Raw genomic sequence first — 20,857 nt, 5'->3', positions numbered from 1 at the left:
AGGACGTAGAAGAAGAGAAAAAGATGAGGGAAAGTTTGGAAGATTTTAGCGATTGGTTAAATGGCTGTGACCAGAATGTTGATAGAAACGTGGACTGTAAAGACCATGTGGATGATGAGGTCTCAGATAGAAATGAGGAACTTCTCAGGAATTGGACAAAAGATCACCCTTGCTACACCATAGCAAGGAACCTGGCTACATTGTGTCCATGCCCTTGATAGAAATGAGGAACTTATTGGGAACTGGACAAAAGATCACCCTTGCTACACCATAGCAAGGAACTTGGCTGCATTGTGTCCATGCCCTTGGACTTTGTGGAAGGTGGGACTTAAGAGTTGTGAACCAGAGCATTTGGCCAAAGAAATTTCTAAGCAGCAAAGCATTAAGCAAGCTGCATGGTTGCTTTTAAGAGCCTACTCTGAGTTATGGCAGCAAAATCATGATGTACAGCCAGAATTTAAAAGGGAATCAGAGCGTAAAGATTTGGAAAATTTGCAGCCTGGCCATGTGGGTAAAGAGGTGAAGAGCAGGAGAACACAAGGGTGAAGCAGATAGACTGGTTGCTAAAGACATTATCTTGGCGGTGAGGCAGCCAGATGCTAATAGTGGAGACTATGAGAGGAAAGACCTGCAGGCATTTGAGAAGTCGGGAAGGGTGCCCCACCCATCACAGGCCCTGAGGCCTAGAAGGACTGAGTTATCCTGGAGGAAAAACCTGGGGTGCAGCTGCCCTCAGGAACCTGCTCCCTGCATCCCAGCTGTTCTGGCTGGAGTGGCCCCAAGTGTGTTTCGTGCAGCAGCCCTGGAGAGTAGAGGCCTAAAACCTTGGTGGCACCCACGTTGTGTTAAGTCTGCAGGCCGGCAGGACGTGAGAGCAGTGGAGTCATGGCAGCCTCCACCTAGATTCCGGAGGATGTCTGGAAAAGTCTGGGGTCCCAGGCAGAGACCTGCTGCAGGGGCGGAGCCACTGCAGAGGACATCTACTAGACCAATGCCAAGCAGGAAAGTGGGGTCAGAGCCCCCAGAGAGAGCCCCCACCAGGGAAATGTCTAGTAGAGCCAACACAGCAGGGCTGCTGCCAGTACCCCAGAACTTCAGGGCCACTGGTAACATGCAACGCAGGCCTGGAAAAGCCACAGGCACCAGCGTGGCCCACTGGGCTGTGCCTGGCAGAGCTGTGGGAACAAGGCTGCTGGATGCTTTGGGGGCCCAGATGCCCGATTGTGCCCAGGATGCAGGACTTCGAGACAAGGAACATTATTTTGGAGCTTTAAGACATAATGTCTGCCCTGCTGGGTTTCGGACTTGTTTGGGGACTCTTTTTCCTTTCTTTTGGCCTATTCCTCCCTTTTGGAATGGGAATGTATACCCAGGGTCTCTTCCACCATTGTATCTTGGCAGTAGATAAATTTGGTTTTGTTTTTTAGGTTCACAGCTGGAACGACTTTTGCTTTTGGTCTCAGATGAGACTTTGGACTTTGGACTTTTAAGTTGGTGCTGGAGCAAGCTAAGACTTTTGGCACTGTTGGGATGGAATGATTGTATTTTGTAGGTGAAAGGAACATGAGTTTTGGGGAGCCAGGGGTGGGATGATAGAGTTTGGATGTGTTGTCCCTGCCAAAACTCATGTGGAAATTTGATACCCAATGTGGCAGTGCTGGGAACTGATTGAGTCATGGGGGCGGATCCCTTATGAATGGATTAATGCTCTCCCTGGGGGATGGGGAGTAATGAGTGAGTTCTCGCTCTAGTAGTTCTCGCGAGAGCTGGTTGTTTAAAAAGACCCTGGTACCTTCTCTGTCTCTTGCTTCCTGTCACCATGTGATCTGCTTGTACCCGCCAGCTGCCTGCCACTTTCCGCCATGAGTAGCAGCAGCCTGAGGCCTGTGCCAGATGCAGGTGTCCCAGAATCATAAGCCAAATAAACCTCTTTTCCTTATATTACCCAGTCTCAGGTATTTCTCTTATAGCAACACAAACGGTCTAAAACAGGGTGTCTTTGCTTTATTCAAAGTACTTGGATAAATCTGGGAAATCTATACGTTTACAACAGGGTCTTTTACATCAAGGATGTTACATTTTAAATGGGGAGACAAAGTATATGTTAAAAAATGAATATTAGGACAGTGGAAGATAGCGTATTGCTAATGCTAAATAAATATTACAGGCAGATGTGCTTATAGAGGATGGGGTTTGAACTGACCATCCAAAGAAGGGATGGCTTAGGTTAAGGTAAAGCAGCAGAGGGTGGAGATTCCAGGCTAAGGAGGTGTGTAAGCAAAGCTGTAGAAATAGGAATATGCTCTACTTGTACAAGAAATAGTATGTCAGGAGAGCTGATATGATAAGTTTGCAGAGGCATGGAATGGGTTCAGATGGCAAGTGCCTATCAGGTTAAGGGGTTGTGTTTGTACTTTTTCCTGTAGCAGTAAGGAACTGGTAGCTGCCAAGCAGGTTTGGCTTCTCCAATCTAGGATGCTAGAAACAGTCACAGTTGAATCAAGCCCAGGTTTATTTTGTTACTTCCTACATGAGTGAGTCTTGCCCAGCCAGACAGTGTTGCCCACAGTCCCGGATAACAGCCCCTTTGTTTACCAAAACACAAGCATTTATAGTGTTTATTAGTCATTAGTACAAAAATGGTATTTTCTTTGCAGATGCAAATATATTTGTTTCCTACCCTTCTTTCTCTCTGGTGCCAAGAAGACTAAGTAATCATAAAGATCCTCTCTGGCAGCCATAAGATTCTTTTCTCCTTTCTCTTAGGATCCTGGCACACTAACCCTGCCTTGGGCCTGCATTGTCTTCATTCCTTCTTTCCTAAGGGTTAGTCCTGGTCCCTGCAAGGCATTGGACATGCAACCCCTGGTCTGGAACTCAGGTCTCCTGACTTCTATTTAAGTGTTCTTTCTGCTTTACAAATTGTCTTCCCTAAAAAGGAAGGTAGGTTAAAGAAATGCCCAGTACCTGGTAAAGTGGTAGACCCAAATAATTACACAATGAAAAAAAAATTAAGTTCCATAATAGGATCCTGTCTTTTAAGATTTCTTTGGGAATAGTTGTGTGTCTGGTTTCATTTTTGCATACTGATAATTTGGGAAAGAGAGCTGGTTGAATTGACCAAGCTCACACAGAAGGCAAACAGATCTTTATGTTGATTGCCTGGCACTGTGCCCTTTCTTGGTCTATTTAGCCCTCTTATGAGGCAGTCACTATGATTCTTCTAGAAGGTTGAGGCATTTTTAGGAATTCCTAAGGACTGGAATGAGGAGCCAGAGACTGGTAGAAGGGAAAAGTTAAATTTTTAGTAGTTTTGGAGAACACTTAGAACAGAAGCTACTGTTTTTGGAGAAAGCAAAAAGAGATTAGAGAGATTCTGGTATAGAAGTTTTGGCTTGGGAATATGAAAGTAGGGAAAGGATCAACTTAAAATTAAAAATGAGATATGCAATATTTCAATCAGGTCTTAAAATGGATATTTCTAATGTAGTCAGAATTCAGTAAAAAGTCTGTGTAGAAGAAGATGAAACGTGCTTTAAGTAGAGGAAGAAACATTGCATAATTTACTTCACTAATGAACACATATAAGCCCTGAAGGATAAACAGCATAAAGAAGCAAATCCTCATTATCCTTCCTCCTCTTCCTAGTCATGTTTCATTGTAAGGGAAACTGCTGCTGCCTTGGCAGGACTGTGCCTCTGCCAACCACAGAGAACCTAAGGCTGTAAGAGAAAATGTGGCTAATATAATTGGCCATCTCTGAGTCAGATTCAAAGTCTGTATTAAGTATTGTTCCATGTGGGCTGGCCAGTTAGCTCACTTGGTTAGAGCATGGTGCTGATAAAACCAAGTTGAAGGATTCAGATCCCTATAACAGCCACCTGCCCCCCCCACCCAAAATCCAAATATTGTTCCATAAACCAGCAGAACTATTTATATCCCATAGATTGATCCTTACATCCCAAGGAGCAAAAAAAGTCAAGAAAATCACTGTTCTCATTTTGATTAGGTGAATTAACCTAAGGTAACAGTAGGCAATGAGCATAATTAACCATATTGCCATTTAACCCTGTATTTGTTATATTTAAAAAAATCACCCTAGAGGACCATCCATTTTCTACTACTGTTTCCTGTTGGAATACTTCCGATACATGTTTTAGACAACAGGTACAAAATATTTGGCATAAGAAATACAGTGTTAAGAATGTTTTCATTAAATTCTTCTAAATTGTTGATATAGTTCTCATAACTCATACCAATTCCTGTAATTTTAGAGCCATAATTTGTTTAATTTACTTGGGGGGAGGGGTGATAGAATTTTTTTACACTTTATTTTCAGATAATTGTAGATTCTCATATGGTTGTAAGAAATGCAGAGATCCTGCATACTCTTTATCCAGTTTGCCTCAATGGTAACACATTACCAAACTATAGTACAATATCACAACCAGGAAATTGACACTGATGCAATCCAGCAATCTTTTCACATATCCTCAGTTTTACATGTGTGCGTGTATGTATTCCATGCAGTTTTATCACATGTATGTTTGTGTATCCACCACTACAGTCAAGCTACAAGACAGTTCCAACAGCACATGAATCTCTTATGTTGCCTTCTTACAACCACACGCCAACCCTAACCACCTTCCCTGTGGCCCCCAACCACTGATAACCACTAATTTCTTCTCCGTCTGTACAATTTTGTCATTTCAAGAATGTTTCATAAGTAGAATTGTACAGTAATAGTTTCTTTTTCTGCTGAATAGCATTCCATTGCAGGGGAAGGGAAAAAACATTTCTTCTACCCTCTTAGGTTCAGTAAATGGGGCCTGGGAATTAAATGATAAAAGACAGATTAACAGGAGTAAAAGGTTTATTTTGTATACATAATGAGCAAGTATCTAATTTGTTAAATGGCTAAATGCTTACATACCTAATTTAGGTGAAAAGGAAGGAAGAAAAAAGGCTTCTGTGGGAAACACCAATAGGTTTATTTTGGAAAGACAAAATAGATTTACAGGAAAACAGACAGGTGATAAGAAAGTTTGTGATAATGTTTGCCTACACAAGTGAGCAGAGTGGTCTATCCATCTTCTTCAGGGCCATAAAACTCCCCTGGAGAGGAGATTTATGGCAGCGTCCCAGAGGTTGCTGCTTTTAGTCAGCAAAGGGAAGCTCCTAGAAGGCTTTTTCTACACTTGTTGAATCTCGAATGTCTTCAGCTTAAAATAATCATTATGCCAACTCTGGGCTTCCAAGTGGGTCCCCACACCATGATAGGGATGTACCACAGGTATTTAACCATTCACCTATTGAAGGACATCTGGATTGTTTCCAGTTTTTGACTATTATGAATAAAGCTGCTGTGAACATTTGTGTGCAGATCTTGAACTTAAGTTTTCATTTCTCTCAGATAAATATTCAAGAATACAACTGCTGGGTCATATGGTAAGTGCATGTTTATGAGAAACTGCTAACTGTTTTTCAGAGTGACTGCCATTTTACATTCACAACACCAATATATGAGAGATCCAATATCTCATTACACGTGCCAGCATTTGATGTTGTCGCTAATATTTTATTTTAGCCATTCTGATAGTGTGTAATTATACCTCACTGTATTAATTTACTTTTAAAATATTCTTTAGTTTCCAGCAAGATGGGAGAATGAGATATTCTGGCTAGTTGACAGTTAAAAGATCCTTCTTTTAGGTATTTTGCACATTTATTTATATCATAAAATAATATTATGTTACCTTCCCTTGATCTGTCAAGTTGAATCTGTGCAAGAGAACATGGAATTTTTATACCGTCAAAATTTGCTTTCCAAAGGTGAGCACTCTAAATATCTAGCTCTAGAATCAAACTAGGATCTTGGTGGACCTTAAGTTAGAAGAGGACTTAGAAAAAAGATTAAATTGTTCATTCATCCATTATCTTTTGCCAGTATAAAAATGAACGTTAAAGGGGATAATGAATGCATAAATGGGCAAATTCTTTTATTATCTTAGAATAAGAAAGGTCATTTTAATTTAAAGCTGAATGCCATCACCTGAAGAGAGATTAATAAAGTAAAATATTTCTGCACTTCAAAACAAACAAAACTATAAGCAAAGTCAAAAGACAAATGATAAACTGGTTTTAAAAAGTTGCAATTCCTGTCACTGAAGAGCTAATTAATTTATATAGAGTTCCTGGAAATCCATAAGAAAGAAAAGAAAAAGAAAGTGAATAGGAAAATGGGCAAAGGATATGAATAAACAGTAAGCAGAAAAGGAAATATGAATGGTTCTTAAACATATGAAAAACGTACTCAAATTCATAAGAGAAATTCAAATAAAAGAAGGCCTTGTGATATAATTTTTCACCTATCAGGTTGGTACAGAAATCAAAAAATTGGCCAGCACACTGTTTTGGCAAGGCTCGGGGGAAGCAAGTACTTACGTACAGCTCATCAAAATGGGAAGAAAATTACTTTAAACTCATAACATCTGATTCATCAGCAGGCATAGACAGGAACATTATGCGTTTTATCACATGTAGATTTGTGTAGCCACCACCACAATCAAGCTCCCATGTTGCAGCATTATTTATAATAACAAAAGGAGTTGTTATACCTTTCCCATCTAACCCTTTCCCCGCCCTATCCTGGACCACAGGTAATGACTTTTATTAGTTTCCTATGCATCCTAAAGTGGAGCCTGGTTTAAAGAAATCAAAAGCTGTGTTCTTGTACACAATGGACTATTTTGCAACTGTTTTTAAAAAGGAATGAAAATTCCATGTATGTCCTGATATGAAAAGATCTCCAGAATATATTGCTACATGAAAAAAGGAAGGTGCAGAATAGGGTACATGGTATGCTACCTCTTGGAAAGGACAGGGAGAAAATTAAGAATGTGTATTTCTATTTGCTTATGTTTATTTAAAAAGAACACTAAAGGTGTTGGCCTAAAAGAAACTGAGGCTGAATATATAAAGCATAGGATTTATTGAGCCAGTATGACTATTACATCCTGGGAAACACACAGGTCAGGTTGCCCTGAGCAATGTGCTTCAAAGAGGACCATTAGAGCTTAGCATTTTATAATCACAAAGAAGGGGGAAGAATCAAAGTAGAGAGAGAGAGGACAGCCCCGCCTAATCAATCACTTCGTCAGTCCTTCCATTGGTAGTATATGACTTATAGATTTGGGATTGTTGCTAGGTTACATCCTACCTGCAAGGACCTAGCAGAAGAGATACAAGAAGGATTCTAGGTTATTTTATAATTTTCTGGTGCCATCATGTCTGTTTCTAAGTAAAAATGGTCTTATGATAACATTTTTCAGGATGTGCAGATGTGACCACTGACTTAGTTCTACCAAGGCACGACAATTTTTTTTTTTTTTGTGGCTGGCCAATACGGGAATCTGACCCCTTGACTTTGGTGTTATAATACCTTGCTCTGTTTTTTTGTTTGTTTTGTTTTAGGGTGGCTGGTCAGGTACAAGATATCTGAACTCTTGACTTTGGTGTTATAACATCATGCTGTAACCAACCGGTTTTTTTTTTTTTGGTTTGGGGTGGCTGGCCAGGAAAATGGATCTGAACCCTTGACCTTAGTGTTATCAGCACCATGTTCTAACCAACTGCTAACTGGCCAGCCATACCAAGGCATGACAATTTAGCTGACCTGGTCAGAGCATAATTTTTTTGTGTTTGAAAGATACATAAGAAACTAATCAAAGTGGTTACCTGTGGTTGGATTGGGATGTGGTAGCAGTTTCTTGGGTTTTGTTTTGTTTTTGTTTTTTGGTGGCTGGTAGGTAAAAGGATCTGAACCTTTGACCTTTGGTAACAGTTTTTTGAACCTTGATAATATATTACCTGTTCAAAACAAATGAAAAACTTTAAAGCCAGGCAACTGGGAGGGGTCATCTTGGGAGAGGTATATTCATGAATCAGTTCTCAGACTCTAAGCAACAAGTTGAATGGTTTGGCTTTTGAAAGTTGTAAGAGGGGTTGAGTTTTCAGTCTTCAAAGTCCATGCATGTAGGGGCTGGCCCGGTGGCGCACTGGATAAGTGCGCCGCTTGGGAAGCGTGGCGGCGCTCCCGCCCGAGGGTTCGGATCCCACATACAGACCGGTTCCCGCTCACTGGCTGAGCGAGGCGTGGGAGCAACACCGAGGGTTGCAATCCCGTTGCTGGACACGGAAAAAGACAAAAGACAAAAAAAAAAAGTCCATGCATGTAAACCACAGATTCCAGCCGAGGTTGCACGTTAGAATAACAGGGGGGAGATTTTTAGAAATAAGGAAGCCTAGGCCTGAGTCTATTGAATCATAATCTTAATTAAGGTGGGGCTACGATAGCTCTTTTTTATTTTAAGCTCCCCAAGTGATATGGGTGTGCAACAAGAGTGGTAACCTCTGATTTAAATCTTAGGGATGCTTGTGCAGACACTAAGAGTAGTTGGTAAGTGTTCTTGGAAAAAATCAGATTCTTTAATATGTGTTATGATGTGTATATTCAGCAGGTAGATTCTTATGAAATGCATAAAATTATTCTGCAGTGTAATGTTAAGCATGTTATCTAAAACCTACTTCCAGCCTTTTAAAAACAAGCCTGCTTTAAAATTCTAAAGCATACATGGTTCAGGCAATTATACATAAAGTCTTAACACTAAAAACTTTTATTATTAAATATTTCTAGCATACTGAAAAGTGCAGGAACTAATATAACTGGCACCCATATACATGCAGCCCACTTTTGCTGCAGATTTTTTTTTAAAGAAACAAAACAATACTGCAACACACCTACATTCCCACCCTCTCCTCAGATGTAACCACAATCTTGAAGGTGATGTATATGCTTCCTGTTCATGTTTTAAAACTTTTACTACGCTTGTGTATACCCATAAGAATATATACTCTCATTTGATATGTTTTAAAGTGCACATAAATGCTGTCATTCTGAACAAATCCTTTTGCAGATTGCTTTTTTTTTACTGAATATTATGTTTTCAAGATTTATCCACATTGATACAAGTACATATAGCTCCCTAGTTTGCTTTAACTGCTGTAAAGTATTCTGTGGAATCAATAGACCACAATTTGTGCATTCCTTTGCTGATCTTGGATTTTGAAAATTTTTACCTTTACAAACATCACTACATCCTTTGCATATATTTACTTGTGCATATGAACTAAAGTAGAATTTCTGGGCCTTAGTGTAAATATGTTACCTTAGTCCATTTTGTACTGCTGTAAGAGACTGGGTAATTTATAAAGAACAGAAATTTATTTTTCATAGTTCTGGAGGCTGGGAAGTGCAGTATCAAGGCACTGGCAGGCTCAGTTGTCTGGTGAGGATTTTCTTGCTGTGTCCTCCCATGGAGGAAAGTGGGAGGACAAACAAGCAGAATGCTGCCTTCAGCCTCTTTTATAAGGGCTGTAATCCAATTCACTTTAGTCACAGTTTCAACACCTGAATTTTGGAGTGGACACATTCAAACCATAGCATATATCTTTATCTTTATTTACTATTACTGAATTGTCAAAAGTGATATTGCCCCAGTTATTTATTCACTCAGCCCACAGAGTATGAGAGTTTCTCCTCCTCCTCCTCCTACCCTCTTCCCAACCCTTCAGGGTCAAGTAGTGGGGGAGAAGCTACCGAAGAATGAGAAAGATTGGAGTTGGAAAGAATGGGAGAAAAACAGGCAGAGCAAAACCATGGAAATCAGTGATAAGAGCATTTGGAAGGAGGAGGATGCACTTAATTTAACTAAACTGACTCTGCTGAGGGCCAGTGAGTTGAAGACTGAAAAGCACGAAGATGTTTGGAGACCTTACAGGGGGGAGATTGTGCAGAGTCGTGGTGGGGAACCATCCTGGGGTGGGTGAGGAGTGAATGCGGGGAGGGGATGAAGGAGTGGAGACAGCAGGTAAGGCCACTCTTTGGCAGTGTTTGGCTATGTAGGGGAGGAGAGAGAAAGAGGGGTAGCTGGAGATGGATGCAAGGTCAAGGATGGTTAACATGGTAAGAATTAGAGCAGGTTTTCAGGCTGATGAGAAGCATGAGGGAGAAATGGAAAAAACACAAGAGGACAAAAGTGATGGCCAAAGATCCTGAGAAGGTAGGTGGCATGGGATCCAGAGAAGAGGTCTGGACTTTCTTAAGAGAAGGGACACTATTTATAAGAGGAAGAGAGAAAGAAAAGGTGGTTGTATATGCAGGATGATTTATGGGTTTGGCAGTAAAAAGTCAAAAGTGGTTCCATTGTTGGCATATGTTTTCTTTTTAACAGCAGGAGAGGTCATAAGCTGGCAGTGAGGGGTGGAGCTTTGAAGAGAGTAAGAGGTTTGAAGAAATTATTTCGGAGAGTGGGAAAGGGACTGACTACAGAAACTCCAGTGCCAGACTATTGTGAGCACAAAGTTGAGGTTCATGGCTATGAATTTATAGTTATATGAGGCTCCCTCTGCGTGGTCTTCTTCTGACTGTGCAAGGTCACAGCGACAACTGAACGATGGTTACATACAGCGCTAGCAGTTAGGGAAGCTGGGTGAAGGGTATACTGGAACTCTGTGACTTTTGCAAGTCTTAAGCTGACATCTCAACATAATGAGTTAAAAACAACAATAAGGGGCCGGCCCGTGGCTCACTTGGGAGAGCGTGGTGCTGACAACACCAAGTCAAGGGTTAAGATTCCTTTACCGGTCATCTTTAAACAACAACAACAACAAGAAAATAGGGGTTAGAATGTTTAGGATATTGTAAAGTGAATGAAAAGGTTAACCCTAGAACATAAGCTGTTGGATATTGAGGGTAATGAAAGCAAGAGAGACTGTCCAGGAGAAAGAAATTAGATGTGTGAAGGGACTGGAAAGCTGGCGATGTTCTAGAACAAGTTAGTGGCATAGTTTAGCAGGGAGGCTGGAGGGACAGGAAGCTGTGGTCTTAGAAAGGGCTGTCTGAAATAGACACTTCGGGAGATGGTGGTACTGAGCGTCAACTTGGAATGGATGGCCAATAAAACTGGGTGACGGTGGAGAAAGCCACTGCAGAAGGACAGTTCAAGGCCACGGTGTTACATAGGCTGGCCTCATGGACTCTGTGCTCTCCTAAGATACTGGCAGGTATTGGGTGAGCATGTTTGGGAACTGAGTTGCGTAAATAAAGGAAATTGTCCAGGTGGGCAGAAGGCCAGTGATGAAGGGTGGGACGGGTGCAATTGATAGCTGGCCAAAGCTTCGAGGACAGCAGTTACCTTTCTTATTCCTTTTCCTCCTCCCTTCCTCCCACAGAGGATGGAGGTGTAATGTTCTTGAAACTTCACTGAGAAGTAAAGAGGTAGTGGACCCTACCTCCTCTCTCCTGGAAAGGTAGATTGTGAGAGAAGAAAGTTGCCACTTGAGAGAGCTTCAGGGGAAGCTGAGGAAAGTGCAGTTGCCCTTAATTCAGCAAAGGGCGAGGAATGCTGTAAGAAGTTGAGGGGGAGGAGCTTTGTGTGGTGCCCTGTGGTAATTGGCAGAAGTGCCTCTGGAACCATCTCACAGCAGAAGGGAGCCAGAAGGGCACAGTTGGGTACAAACCAATGACTACAGGGCTGTAAAGTTAAGCACTGCCGTATGCTATGGAAGCATTTCCATGTGAAAAGTCTAACCAGGTCTTTGCAGGTCAGCACAACTTCTCTGACATGTCTTCCTTTGCCTTTCAGATATTGAGAAAGTGTCTAGATTTGAAGCACTTTAAGAATGTTTGGAACAATACTTCTTCGTTATGCTGGAGCATAATGGAGAAAGGGTTATGACTAATACAGTGGCTAAACTTAACAAGTTAGCAAAAGACTTTCCAGAACATTCTGCAGTCAGGGGTTCTTAATCCTTTTTATGCCATGAGTGAAAGGTATCTAGAGATGATTTAAAGTGTACGAGAGGATATGCATAGGTTATATGTAAGCACTACACCGTTGTACATCAGGGACTTGAGCACCTGTGGATTTTGGTATCTGCTAGAGGTCCTGAAACCAATCCCCCACAGATACCGAGGGACAACTGTATGTGCTTCTTAATTAAGATCTGGCAGCAGTTCTACTAATTGCTGTAAGGTAATGATGAGCATAAATATTATTTCAAGGTATTTATACCAACTCAATATGATATAAAAATATCCTTAATTTCTTTCGATGACAGAGTCACAGATACTGCTAGTACTACTGTCACTTGTTGCCGACGTTCATAAATGAAGGAAATGCTGTATTTCAGTTAGAGGTTAGTGGAATAAAGATGTAACTTTCCCCCCATCTGAGTTCATGGACTTTATTGTTCTGTCTACAGGAGTCCACGGCCCCCAGGTTTGATCATCAGCACTTCTAAGTGCAACAGAACTCTGGTCAGATGAGTAGGAAACAGTTCAGACTCAAGCTCTGAAAAGTATTTGGCAAGGCATAAATAACCATTATTCCATTCAAGTAGCAATTGCTGCTCTGTACAAAAAAATGTGATGATGTGGTGCAATGGGTTATAACTGTGGAAAATCATTTTGATGGAGAGGACAGCAAAGCTGCAAAGGCTGAGATCAACACTGAAGGGCAGGGAACACTAGAAAGTCAGCATCAGAACTTCAAGCTATACGGCTAAAGGCAAGGAAAGGAAAAGCTTCCTTTCTTAAAGACTGTCATATTAAATGGATTTTTTTTTTTCTGCCATAAAAAGGAATAAGTAATATCTCTTAATGCTTTGGTTAAAGATGGATTCCAGGGGCTGGCCCGTGGCTCACTCGGGAGAGTGCGGTGCTGATAACACCAAGGCCATGGGTTCGGATCCCTATATACGATAGCCTATTAGCTCACTGGGTGAATGTGATGCTGACAACACCACGTCAAGGGTTAAGATCTCCTTACCAGTCATCTTTAAAAAAAAAAGACGGATTCCATTCACTTAGCATATAGTCACTGTATTTTATGATGAGCATCTTCAATAATCTCACCCTATGATTGTATACCATTTCATACTTTTTAAAGTACATTTGCCTGTTATCTGTGAACCTAAAATTATTGCTGTGTGTCGAATGGTCATATACTTTGTCAGTAGCAGTACTGAGACTAAGGGGCTTACAATTGTGTCATTGGGAAAAATACATATTATTTAAGACACACTGGCTTCTTAAGTTTCTCAGTGGTGGGCCTTCTTTTAAAGATTTACTGAGATACAAAGATGATATGTTGACTAAGACACGAAGAATTGTGTAGTGGATTTAGTGAAGTAAATAATCTCCCCTAGAAATAAGATATGTGGGCAATGTACTCATACTGCACTTTTAAAAATAATAGTCAACTTTCATGAGCATTTTGTGAGGACTAGTTGGCTCATTCTTTCATTCATTCAAATGTATATTGGGGAGCCTAACCAAGACTCTCCCAGCAGTCATTGAACAAGATGGTCCCGCATACGTACCTCTCTAACTTCTCCATAATACTGCTGCTCCTTCTCCCTAGTTCTTCCTTCTTTCTTTGTGTCAGCTGCTACCTAGCAACATTCCTCCCCTTCTTGAGCCCCTGTGTACTTCCATTTCTTACCTCTCTTTGCCTACCCTACTTTTTAATTTGTCCAGTTTCTCTTATCAGGAAGAAGACAATATCTCATGTACGAGTACCCCTTCTTTCTAGTCCAGAGTTTTCCTGTCCCAACTCTCTCTTTTTTTTTTTTTTTTTTTAAAAGATGACCGGTAAGGGTATCTTAACCCTTGACTTGGTGTTGTCAGCACCACGCTCACCCAGTGAGCGAACCCGCCGTCCCTATATAGGGATCCGAACCCGCGGCCTTGGTGTTGTCAGCACCACGCTCACCCAGTGAGCGAACCCGCCGTCCCTATATAGGGATCCGAACCCGCGGCCTTGGTGTTGTCAGCACCACGCTCACCCAGTGAGCGAACCCGCCGTCCCTATATAGGGATCCGAACCCGCGGCCTTGGTGTTGTCAGCACCACGCTCACCCAGTGAGCGAACCCGCCGTCCCTATATAGGGATCCGAACCCGCGGCCTTGGTGTTGTCAGCACCGCACTCTCCCGAGTGAGCCACGGGGCCGGCCCCCAACTCTCTTTTAATGAGAAAAATATATTTCATGCAACTTTGCCCTAAACTATCTGTCTCCTAATTCTGAAAATAAAACAAAATATTTTAACTGAAGACACATACAGTTTTCATCTGACTGGCCAGTTTTTCTTTTTCCCGGTGAATCCAGAGCAGAATATGTCTGCTCCTAGCACCTAACTACAAAGATTGTCCAATAGATAGCAAAGATTGACAATGGTTCCAAACATGATGACTCATTTCTTTTTTCTCAATTTTCATTGTATAATCAAAACTACTGAGGAAACATATTTCGGAGTATTACTACATGTGTTCGAAGTATTACTACATTACTACATGTGACACTGCAACAGAGAGTCATTCTAATGATGGGAACTGGTAGCTGACAGTTTAACTACATTATTACTTCTACTATTTCTGTTATAACCACCAAGTAGTAGATACAGTCATTAGCATTTATTGAGCTCTTACTATATGATAGATATTAAGCTAAACTCTGTATATAGATTGTCTTACCAATCCTCACAAAACTCCAAGACGTTGTTATCTGCATTTTGTAGGTAAGGAAACAGAATCTGAGAGGTTTGAACTGAGAGGTTGAAAATTACTTGCCTAAGGTCAAATAGCTATTTTCTTAACCCTTATGCTGCACTGTCTCTTACTAATGAGAAGCTACAAAAACAAAACTAGCCATGGAAATCACAAAAGCACAGCTGCCTGGATCCAGTCAGATAAGGCAGGTAGTTTTGTCCCCCTTAGTTGCCCATGTGCCCTCACAAGACTCTTGACAGCTGTCAGTCTTAGACATCCAGCGTGTTATACAGTATTCTGGTTTCCCTTTGTACACAGTCAGTGAAATGTGAAATAAATTTTGAGAATGAGTTCCACCTAGAAAGTTCTGTGTCCTTGTCTGGTAAAAGTTAATTACCTAGGAAATTTATTTACAACAGCACATTGCTGGATAGAGGAGATAACATATAATGTTAACAAACTATTTTCTGGTTATGTTCAAAAGACAGTGAATTAAAAAATGTACTAGGTTAAGCTCCTTTATTTTAGTAACACAAAGTATAAGAAAGGACTGTAACGTTATTCCCAAAGACACTGATATTTAAATACCTTTCTTACTTTTGTCTGTGTGTGTGTGTGTGTGTGTGTGTGGTGTATGTTCTCTACTCAATGGGGGCTGTTTCCATAGCTAAGAAGAAACTTCCCAACTGGCCTGTCTTCATGGAGAATTCCTCCTCATGTCCTAAAATCTACCCAGTCAGAAGCTGCACTCAATATGACAAATAATGGATCACCCTTGGCCCCACTGCAAACATTTACAGATGAGGAAATGATGATAAAGAGCTCAGGTAAGTTTCTCAACTTCACCTTATTATTCTTTTGGTTGTGAGTTGGGTCTACAATTTGAAATTACATATGACACACTTGGAAGATGTGTTCATCTAAGTTTGTGAATGGAATTTTTTGACAAAAAGTATTACATATCCAAGATTAAAAAAAACCAACAGAATAAAAGGCTATATAGTTAAAAGTTAAGTCTCCCCCACCTTCGTTCCCTGTTTCCCCAGTTCTTGCCAAAAGCTGCCTTGTTACCAGTTTCTTTTCTTTCTTTCTTTCTTTTTTTTTTTTTTTTCTAAAAGATGACTGGTAAGGGGATCTTAACCCTTGACTTGGTGTTGTCAGCACCACGCTCAGCCAGTGAGCAAACCGGCCATCCCTATGTGGGATCCGAACCCGTGGCTTTGGTGTTGTCAGCACCACGCTCAGCCAGTGAGCAAACCGGCCATCCCTATGTGGGATCCGAACCCGTGGCTTTGGTGTTGTCAGCACCACGCTCAGCCAGTGAGCAAACCGGCCATCCCTATGTGGGATCCGAACCCGTGGCTTTGGTGTTGTCAGCACCACGCTCAGCCAGTGAGCAAACCGGCCATCCCTATGTGGGATCCGAACCCGTGGCTTTGGTGTTGTCAGCACCACGCTCAGCCAGTGAGCAAACCGGCCATCCCTATGTGGGATCCGAACCCGTGGCTTTGGTGTTGTCAGCACCACACTCTCCCGAGTGAGCCACGGGCCGGCCCTTACCACTTTCTTTTATAGCTTGCAAAGTTAGAAGTACATACATATTCCAGTTTTTTTAGATAGTGAGATTTTAATATTTTATGTGGAATTTTAAATTTACCTTTATGAAATGCCTGTGATTGAAACAGGGACCTCAATCAGGAAACAGAAGTTGTATGCCACTAAACTTTTAAGCAGTTTACATTCATTATTTATATGCATATAAGGGGTATTCAAAAAGCTCGTAGAAAGATTTGTCTTATCTTTTCTTTTCTTAAATTTCATTTTATTTTATTTTTTGGTGGCTGGCTGTTACAGGGATCGAACCCTGGACCTTGGTGTTATCAGCACCACACTCTAACCAACTGAGAAACCAGCCAGCCCTTGTATTATCTTTTGATTCCATTTTTCCATGAACTTTTTGAAGTACCCTCATGGATTTGTGTGTTTGTAAAATTAAGACATACTAAAAATCTGTAGCCCAATATCAAAATTGTTGTTCTTGGAGAATATGGATGGTAAGTGAATTAGTTTTCTATTTCTATGTAAGAAATCACCACAAACTTAACTCACAGTTATGTAGGTCAGGAGTCCAGGCCCAGGGTCTCACAAGGCTACCATCAAGGTGTCAGCTGGGCTGTGTTTTCATCTGGAGCTCAGAGATGTTCCAAGCTCACATGATTGTGACAGAATTCTGTTTCGTGCAGTTGTAGGACTGAGGTCCCTCTTTCCTAGCTGGCTGTCAATCAGGGGTTGCTCTCAGCTCCTAGAGACTTCTGTGTCCTTGTCGTGTGGCTCCTTCCATCTTCAAAACCCAGGGCTCTTCCTTGCATCAGACCCCTCTCACACTTAAAACCTTTTTCACCAGGAAGAGCCTTATCCCTTTTGAGGACTCGCGTGCTTGGGTCGGGCCTACTAATGATCATCTTTCTGTTTTAAGGTCAGCTGATTTGGGACCTTAAACATATCTGTAAAATTCCTTCTCAGCAGAACTTAGATTTGTGTTTAATTGAGTTACTGAGAGAAGACATGTATACACCGGGGGCTTGGAATATTAGGGCTACCTTAGAATTCTGCCTACCAGAAGTAAATTTCTTTTCCTTTGCTCCCCTGAGCTATTAGATATGGTCTCTGAGGGAAGTGAGTTTGGGGTGGATAAGGAAGAAACAGGGTGGGTGGTCAAATATTTTACATAAATCAAAAGAATTTTCTTAGAGTTCCTTGATTCCGTCTTTAGTCACTCGTATATCTATTTATTTAGTACCTGCCTTGTCTAATCACAGAGGCCATGAAGATGAGCAAGAAAAAAAGTCATTGCTGTCAAGGGACTCATAGTCTAGTGGCAAAGACAGTCAAGTAAAAGAAATATGGTAGTTTCAAAATAACATGGTAAATGTCACAGAGATATTTGGGGAGCAAAGAAGAGAGCACCTAAAATCTGCTAGGGGTGGCAGGAAAAGGTATGGGGAAGCAGTCAGCAGAGGCTTCCCAGAGAGTGCAGTGCTTAAGCCATACCAGAAGGATGAAGAGGAACTTGCCAGCTGCAGAAGAGGAGGAAGTACATTCTAGACAGAGGGAATAGCTTGTGCAGAAACAAAGGAGCAAGCTGACATGCCTCAAACTACATTGAAGCACAGTTGCCTTCTTTACCATACGCAGTACTTGATAGTATGATGGTAGTAAAGTTAAGGTACTTTCATCAAAATTAATTCCAGATGCATCCAGGACTTAAACATAAAAAATGAAACTGTGGAGGTCTAGAACAGTGGTTTTCAACATTTAGGAATATCTAGACATTTTAGTTTCTACAACTTAGAAATGAGGGGGCGCTACTGGGATAAAGGTCAGGGATGCTGCCGAATAGCCTACAATGCACAGGACATCCCCCACGACAAACATTTACCTTCTCCAAAATGTCAGTAGTACCAAGGTAGAGAAACCCTGTTCTGTGTGACAATGGAGCTATTAAAAGGACCAAGTGAGATGGGAGGTGCTGCACAGAAAGATCATCAAGATATGGGGGTGTGTGGACGAGGGGCAAGGCACAGCTGAATGTATACCTTAGGATTCCTTTGTGTAAAATAGACAGACAGTCGGTCCCTGACTTGCAATGTTTCAACTTTACCATGGTGCGAAAGTGATATACATTCAGTAGGAACCGTGCTTTGAATTTTGAATTTTGGTCTTCTCCCGGGCTAGCGATGTGCTGTGAGATACCCTCACGATGTGGGGGCAGCACAGCCAGCTGCAGCTTCCGGTCGGCCACGTGATCACGGGAATAGACAGCCCACACAAGCATTCTGCTTTTCACTTTCAGTACAGTACTCAGCAAATTACATGAGGCCGTCAACACCTCATTATAAAATAGGTTTTGTGCTAGATGATTTGCCCAACTGTAGCTTAATGTAGGTGTTCTGAGCACTTTAAAGTAGACTATACTAAGCTATGATGCTCGATAGGCTAGGTGTATTAAATGCATTTTCAACTTAGGATATTTTAAAGTTGTGATGGGTTTATTGGGACTTAACCCCATTATAAGTTGAGGAGCGTCTATATATATGTATGTATATATATATATATATATATATATATTATATAATGTATGGGTCTATATAGATAGATATAAAAGAAAGTTTTTCAGAAAGAATACATAATAAACTTAAAATTAGTTACTTTTGGGGAGAGGGACTGGAGGGCCAGGGCAGGGAGCACAGCTTTTATTTTTCATTTTGTGCTTTCTATATTGTTTACATTTTTGCACCATATACATGTATCATTTGGTTTTTAATGCTATCAAGAGTTATAAAGAGGGGTGGGGAATTATACCTTTCTGTGTTTTAAAAAAACTGTAAAATCTATTTTAAAAGAAAAAGAAGAGCACCTATGTATATTTTAACTTATTAGTTAAAAAATAAAATTTGTCAGTAAGCTATTAATGAACTGTTATAATCTTTATTAATATGACTGCTAATTGAACATAGACTTACCAGTAATTTTTTTTTCTTGCAGTTAAAAAATTTGCACAGGAGCAAGTTGCTCCTTTGGTTTCAACCATGGATGAAAATTCAAAATTGGAGAAATCAATAATACAAGGATTATTTCAACAAGGGGTATATTTTATAATTCCTCTAATTTCAAACTTTTATAAATACATTTCAGTGTTAAAATGTATGCATATTTTTTAATTTGGGTACTGTAATGATAGCATAATGAACTCTTCATTTCCTAGTCCACATCATCTGTGTTCTCTTTTTAGACTGAAATTCTAGTTAATATTTATATAGTTAAAGATTTATTTAAAATGAAATTAGCATTTTAAATTAGCAATGCTGTGCTTTTTAAGGACAAGTTTGGAAGTGAGAGAGTGATTTCTTTAGACAGTGGTTCTCAACCGGGGGTAATTTTGCTCCCCAGGGGACATTTGGCAATGTCTGGAGACATTTTTGGTTGTCACAACTGGGGCATGCTACTGGCCTCTAGTGGGGTAAATCTAAGGATGCTGCTAAACATCCTATAATGCACGGGACAGTACACCACAAAGAATTATCCAGCTGAATGCCACAGTTAAGAAACTTCACTTTAGATGGTAAAACTTCATAGTGTAGTATATAGCCTACCCGAATCCCTATGTAAGTGGTAAAGTTAGAAGCAGAGGTGATGTCTGAATTCCACATTAACCAGGACAACAGGTTTCTAACTTTTCAAGCCACACAGCCTTTTAATGGAAGCATGACATATACAATAGGTCAAGGTAAAGCTGCTCCAGCTGTGTGGAGGGGGGGAGGTTATCAACACGGGAGCTCCAAGGAGAACATTTTAAAAATCACTGCACTTACTCATCATTTCTCCCTCTCCACAGGTATGAAGAGAGATTTATCTTTTATTTTGAATACTGAGGGTGTCCCAGAATGGGGGTCTGCTATTTAGAGCCATTGGCCCAAATCTTGTCTGTTATCCTGTTTGAAAAAATAATCTTTGCCACTGAGCTAGAAAGTTTTATTTCTTTCCACCTTAAAGCTACCAGCTTTTTTATACCATGTATCGTGGTGATTTTTCCAGCTTTCTTTTAGCAATGAAACTCTTTGGAAAATAGAATCTTCTGTGGCGCCACAGTGGGTCAAACAGAAGTCCAGTGCATAAAACAGATAGACTCTGCAAGTCCATTCATTTCTCAGCCAGGTTTCACTTTTGTTGTTTGCAGACACTCTAGGCTTCTCTAAAAAGTCTTATGGTTTCACCATTTGAAAGTCCCTCTCCTAAGGTGGTAGTTCTTGCAGCCAGGGCTGTCTGCAGAGTGATCCAGTGCCTGTCCCCTCCCCCATCTCCATAAACTGCCCTTGCTTAGGTGCAGCCTCCCCTGCCTCCTACCTCCCATTATCCCAGCTCTTTGGTCACCTGCTAACAAAAATAGCTAACAAAAACACTATTTCCAATTTAGGAGAGATTGGTGAATTTTTTAGAGAAGGAGTGTCTCTACATGTGTTCAAGATGTTATAATCATATAGTGACCAGGCCTTCCCCCGTCTCCAGGCACACCCACACCCTTCAGTTCTTCCTCACAGAACATCATTTCTGGTTCTCTCACCATTTTAATCATCCCCCTCTGTGATTCTACCTTCATGTAAGCTAAGTTTTCCTTCAGCCTAAAATATAACAGCCACAACCCTGACTGTAGCATGGTGTGATTCAAAGAGTGTCCAGAGAGAATGGG

At 40.9% G+C, this 20,857-nt stretch overlaps 1 protein-coding gene across 2 annotated transcripts in view; it reads left to right on the top strand.

Annotated features, from left to right (window-relative positions):
• The window catches only part of ACADSB (acyl-CoA dehydrogenase, short/branched chain), a 42,267-nt gene that overhangs the window by 4,634 nt on the left and 16,776 nt on the right, over nucleotides 1–20,857 (top strand). For both annotated transcript variants that reach the window (XM_008579536.1, XM_008579535.1), the window contains exons 2-3: nucleotides 15,278–15,437; nucleotides 19,156–19,256. In XM_008579536.1, the coding sequence (XP_008577758.1) occupies nucleotides 15,278–15,437; nucleotides 19,156–19,256 (261 nt within the window). The remainder of the gene's footprint in view (nucleotides 1–15,277; nucleotides 15,438–19,155; nucleotides 19,257–20,857) is intronic.

Source organism: Galeopterus variegatus, unplaced genomic scaffold (assembly GCF_000696425.1).
Source record: "Galeopterus variegatus unplaced genomic scaffold, G_variegatus-3.0.2 Scaffold1906, whole genome shotgun sequence".
Lineage (NCBI taxonomy): Eukaryota > Metazoa > Chordata > Mammalia > Dermoptera > Cynocephalidae > Galeopterus > Galeopterus variegatus.
The sequence above is the reverse complement of the archived record's forward strand: the minus strand, read 5'-3'. Positions and strand labels throughout refer to the sequence as shown.